The 5231-nt window shown below is 50.4% G+C and overlaps 1 protein-coding gene across 1 annotated transcript in view; it reads right to left on the bottom strand.

Moving 5' to 3' along the window:
• The window catches only part of TFAP2A (transcription factor AP-2 alpha), an 18019-nt gene that overhangs the window by 6998 nt on the left and 5790 nt on the right, over nt 1-5231 (bottom strand). Inside the window, exons 2-4 of the mRNA XM_057370435.1 lie at nt 4913-5231; nt 1950-2001; nt 67-298 (exon numbers count right to left, since the gene is read on the bottom strand). Of these exons, the coding sequence (XP_057226418.1) occupies nt 67-298; nt 1950-2001; nt 4913-5231 (603 nt within the window). The remainder of the gene's footprint in view (nt 1-66; nt 299-1949; nt 2002-4912) is intronic.

Raw genomic sequence — 5231 nt, forward strand, 5'->3', positions numbered from 1 at the left:
CCTCCCTCCCTCCCTCCCGCACGGCGCGGCCCGGCATCCCGCCTCCCGCTTCCCCCCGCCCCTCACCTCCGGAGCACTCCGCCCAGCAGGGAGGCGTTGAGGCACTCGGGCGGCGACAGGCGTCTCTGCACTTCCGCCACCGTGACCTTGTACTTGGAGGTGGAGCTGAGCAGCGAGAGGCGGCCCGGCACCGAGCAGAAGACCTCGTTGGGATTTACCACCCCGCCGAAGAGCGCGTCCTTGTTGATGGGGATGGAGGAGACGGCGTTGTTGTTAGACTTGGAGAGGGACACGGGGCCTGCAGGGAGGGAGGAGCAGGGAGGTGAGGGTGAGGAGCGGGCGGGGAGCCGGGGAGGGAGGGGGAAGCACCCGAGCCGCTCGCTGCGGCCAGCCCCGGCCCCGCACCACCTGCGGGGCAGCGGGGACACGGCGGGGGCACCCCTCCCCGCTCTCGTCGGGAGGCACTGGGAGAGAGCCGGACAACCCTCGASCCGCAGCAGGGAAATTGAAAACATCCCGCCGCGGTCCCCCTGTCGAGCGCCGAGGCTGCCGGGTGCCGCACGTCCGTACCGCCCGTGTCCGGCGGGCAGTGCCCGGGCAGCGGCGCGGCCGGCAGGATGGGCGGCAACCCCGGGGCCCCGCCACCCCGCCAGCGCACAAGCTTAGACGTGGAAAACCCGTAACTCAGCGAAGAACCGGCACCCCAAAATATAGCCCGATCCCTGCCCGGCGGCGGCTGGCGGGGAGGTGCCGGGCCGTGCCGCCGCACGGTGCCTCGGGTCCCGGCCGCCTTCCCTTTCTCCTCTGCCTTAGTCCGCTCCGCTTGGCGGGCGCGGTCCAACTAAGCAGGGGGCTCTCTCCGTTTTGGATAGATCACTTGTGACATTAATAGCTCTGGGAAGGCTAATAGATACAACAGGAGTTAAACGAACTCTTGAGATTACTAATAAAAGAGCCAATTATCATGTCGACTTGGAAAGAGCATCTCTTAAGATTTATCCCGTGCACATCTAATTTGACGTGACAAAGGCTTTACAGGCGGGGTTGGGGGGGTATGAAACTTCAGGTTCGCTGGCTGCACAGCGATTAGGGTTGGAGAGGAGAGTGCCTCCACTCAACACCTCTCTCCAGTGTGTGGCACGGGCACCCAAATTCCAGGCAGACACGCAGCCATTGAACTCCCCAGAGCAGGCAGGAGCTAGCTACCCCTTCAACCCTGCCAGTTTTACTCCAACACCAGCTCCACTACACGACATCCAAACGCAAAACCCATCTCCACCGAAAACCTGCCTTGCAAAATGCCCTGTGCCACTTTTCCCCAACCCTTCGGTTGTCCGAAGAAAGACAGGAAATGAAAATCGAGTGAAAATTTGCAATAAATATTTTGCACGATTTGGGTACCAGTTTCCRAGCAATTTCAAGTGAAGCGAGCGCACAAAGCCAACGAAAACCAAACCATCCTAACAACCGACAGACATGAGTTTCCAGAAACTCTGCCCCTTGTTCTACACCAGTCCACCTCGTCACCACCATGATTTAAATAAGAAAATCTGAAGGAGGGAGAACAACGATTTCACTTTCACAGCCCCATTTAGCAACAACGATTCAAGCCCTCCGCKGAGCCAGATGCATGAGACAAACCATGAAACCCAATTGTTCTCTAATGCACTAAAAGACCAGCTCGGATTTTCTAGATCATCTGCTAACATTTTTCCTCGTTAACAACAATATTAAAATACGCGGGAAACGTGGCCATTTAAGAGGACGTATTTCAACCCACATCGCCCATTTTTTCTTTGCTTCCAATCTTTTGGCCAACTGTACATGCCAGAAGACGGAGCCCGGGACCGGGGGACTGGAGGGGAGAGSGGGGAGGCCGGGTAAGTCCTCCCTACGAGCAGTCCCCGGCCTGTGATGACATGTTTGGTATGCACAAGGAAACGGCTTACCTTTCTTAATTACAGTTTGATCTGGGATGTTAATRCCGGGGTCTTCTACGTGCTGCAACAAAAGGAACAGGCAGGGATGTCAATGTACAACCACAACAAAAGGCAGGGAAGGCCGAGGTGGGATGGGGTGCGGGATAAGTTGTGTGTCCCCCCCACTACCCGGGCACCATGTAGGGACGAAAAACAACAGATCCTTCATGGAGGGGAGGGAGGAATGAGATTAGGAAGAGGAATCCTGTATCACTCCCAGCTCTTCCCCCGATCCCCAAGAAAAATACAATAAATCACTCACATACCCCCCGGGGCCGGAGTGGCCTTAAGCTTCTGAGGGGTCCCTCCTCCCGTCCCTTCCCTCCTCCTCGGGAAGCAGCCCCGGCCCGGCCCAGCCCTTCCCCGCCGCTGAGCCCGCTCCCGCGCCCGCGGGAGGGAAAGCACAAAGGAGCGCGGATCGGTGCGGGGCCGGGAGGGGCTGCGCATCCCGCGCGGCCCCGGGCTCCCCACTATTGTCCCCTCGCAGGTTCCGCGGTCGCGGCTACAGCTGGGATTCGCGCGGTGGAGTCACGACGTGATTAGAAAGTCAAATGAAATCATGTTTTCTAATTCCAAAAACTGACAGGCAATATAATGTCTGGCTGTGTTTACAAATTAACACCAGTGCTGCTGAGATAGAAGATTTCGCAATCGTTACAAAACCCAGGCATTACCATTTAAAAAACTATTACTTCCTTCTCTAGTCTTTGTCCAACAATAATACTGATTCTAACATTTTCCATTCTGTCTTGGATTTATGCTCCTGTTAATTGTGCCTGATCTCAATGATTCCGGGTGGATGGTACTAAGTTGCTTTATTACAGGTTTTATTATACTCAATGCTCTCATTTGTAACTTGCCTAAAGTGCTTCTGGATTTAAGTATAATTAAATTGAGAAATGTTCAGAAATGACTACTGCTGCAGTTCTTGTGTTTTAACTATATGGGGAAATATGATCCCTTTATGCATGCACCCTAAACCCATAAAGTAAATGTAGTGTGGCATAATACTTTTATTTGTGTTATTTCTACACATATTCCGTACAGGGAGGACTGTTAAGTTTAAAATCCCACAGAGATATTTATGATTAAATAATTTTCACCATCTACTTGACTTCCTTAAATATTTAGCAGTTGTTTTTAATAAAGGTTAACTGTTGCAGCAGTGGAAAAATTTAAAAAATTACCCTCTTGATTCAGATTTCTGTAAAGGGTTTGTTTTTTGCTGTTTTGCTTTTTTTTTTGTTTGTTTTTTTGGTTTTTGGTTTGTTTTTTTTTTAACTAGAGAGAATACTCTTAAAAGATGCACCCTATTATTTCCTACTTTCCTTCATGAGCCTGCCGATTCAGTCCTATGGAGAAAAAAAATGGCTAGGCTGGCTCAAGGATTTAAACCAGATGGTATTTGGTTTTCACAAAGTATAGCAATGCTGTTAATTCATAGATCTGCAGAGGAGGCTTCCCAAGTCAGCCCACTGAGCACAACAGAGGAGAGGGAGAATTCAAGAGAACATTTTAGGTCATGTTCTTCCTACAGCAATCAGGGGCTTGCAGTCAACAAATTAGTTTATTCTTACGATTGCCTCCATGTTATTTTATATCAAGTTTAGAGAATCGACCTGCTTTTAACGGATCCAAATTGCTTACTAAATCCTCCACTTTGGAAAACGTATGCGTTTATTGCAAAACTGCTAAACACAACCAGCAATTTTCTGTGGCTAATTTAGCCAGAGGAGGGCTGTAATAAATTCACTATTTTCCCCAAGTATAATTTACAAAAGATTTCAAAATGACCCCCAAAAATAGGTAAGTTCATCTGAGCATTATCCTTGCAACATGAAACTGTACTCATTAAACTGTCAGCGAATATATTGTTGTAATATTTGATCCTGTAATTTGGGATGGCATTTCAGCAAAAATCACATCCAGATACCACAGTTTCCTCCTCCTCTTTCCTCCTGCAAGTCGAGCAGCTTCAGCCCCTCAGCATGAGCTCTGTGGGCTTTAATAAATTTATTGCCATGTTCTAATTCCATTTTCAGGGAGAAACTTAGAAAGATGAACTTTGATCACGACCTATCATGTTGCATAAGGCCACTTTCCTAACTGAACAATAGCCCTGGCTTGCTTTGTAAGTAGCCTGTGCACTAATGTCATGCTTAATTAGAAATAATTTTCAAAGTCTGTACTCATCAATAACAGAATTATATCCCCCAAATAATACATCCTCCAATAGGCTCCCAACATTTCATTTAAAATAGGGTGCAGCAGGTCTGACTCGAATTCGATAAYCTATAGGTAATCATTTATGAGGTCATCCCTTAGCACCGCTACTAAAAGAAGGTGGCAGCATTTTAGTGTATACCTCTTCCCTGATTTGTCAATTAATTCCTTTAGAGAAGAGGATCTGCCTATACCCTCTTATAACTTTGGATGTGGTTATCCCATATGCCAATCGTCTAATCATGGGAAACAAATTTTTCCTTCTTAGGCCACTTTCACCCACTCCCCTCCCCCCTTACATTTGCGAGATCTCGTTAAATGTCCTCACAGGCATTTTAGACTCGTGTCTTTCCCAAGGCAGTAAGAAATCCCCAAATGCACGGCCCTGTGGTGATATTATATATTCTTCCAATCGTAACAGCTTATTGTCATTGAGAAGGGAAGATATTGTTAACGATGACAGTAATTTGATTTATTTATATTTTAGTGGGTGAGTTAGCGGAAAGGCATCGCGCAGGGACGAGCTGCGAGAACCTTTTGTTCTAGGTGGGGGCTTCACTTTTCCCTGGGGCGGGAGTTCTCTTCCTCCCTCTTTTCTTTTTTTTTTTTTTTTTCCTGGGGGGGCGGGTTCCCCTCCCTCTCTTTACCCCCGACGTTGAGCTCCCGCGGCAAGAAGGACGAGTGGGCCCCGGAGCGGCCCCTTGGCTTACCGGCACGTCCTCGATGGCGTGGGGGATGGAGTGGAGGGGCAGGTCAGCCAGCCCCGAGCCCAGTCCGTGCGGGCCGTGCAGCAGGTCGTCGTGCCGCCGGTAGTCCCTGCGTGGGTCGAGCCCCGAGAGCTGGTGGGGCAAACCGCGGTGCGTGTGGAGCAGCCCCGTCTCCTGGCTCTGYCTCTGTCCCGGCCATCCTGGGTGCTGGGGCTGTGGCTGGGCATGGAGGGGGTTGAGGCTGTACGGGTCGTTCACGTGGGAGTAGGGGTCCTGAGACTGGGGGTAGATGGGCTGGTAAGGGGGGGGGAAGTAAGGGGGC

The sequence above is a fragment of the Malurus melanocephalus genome, unplaced genomic scaffold, assembly GCF_030028575.1.
Source record: "Malurus melanocephalus ecotype Western Australia unplaced genomic scaffold, MMel_1.1 scaffold_126, whole genome shotgun sequence".
NCBI classification, from domain to species: domain Eukaryota; kingdom Metazoa; phylum Chordata; class Aves; order Passeriformes; family Maluridae; genus Malurus; species Malurus melanocephalus.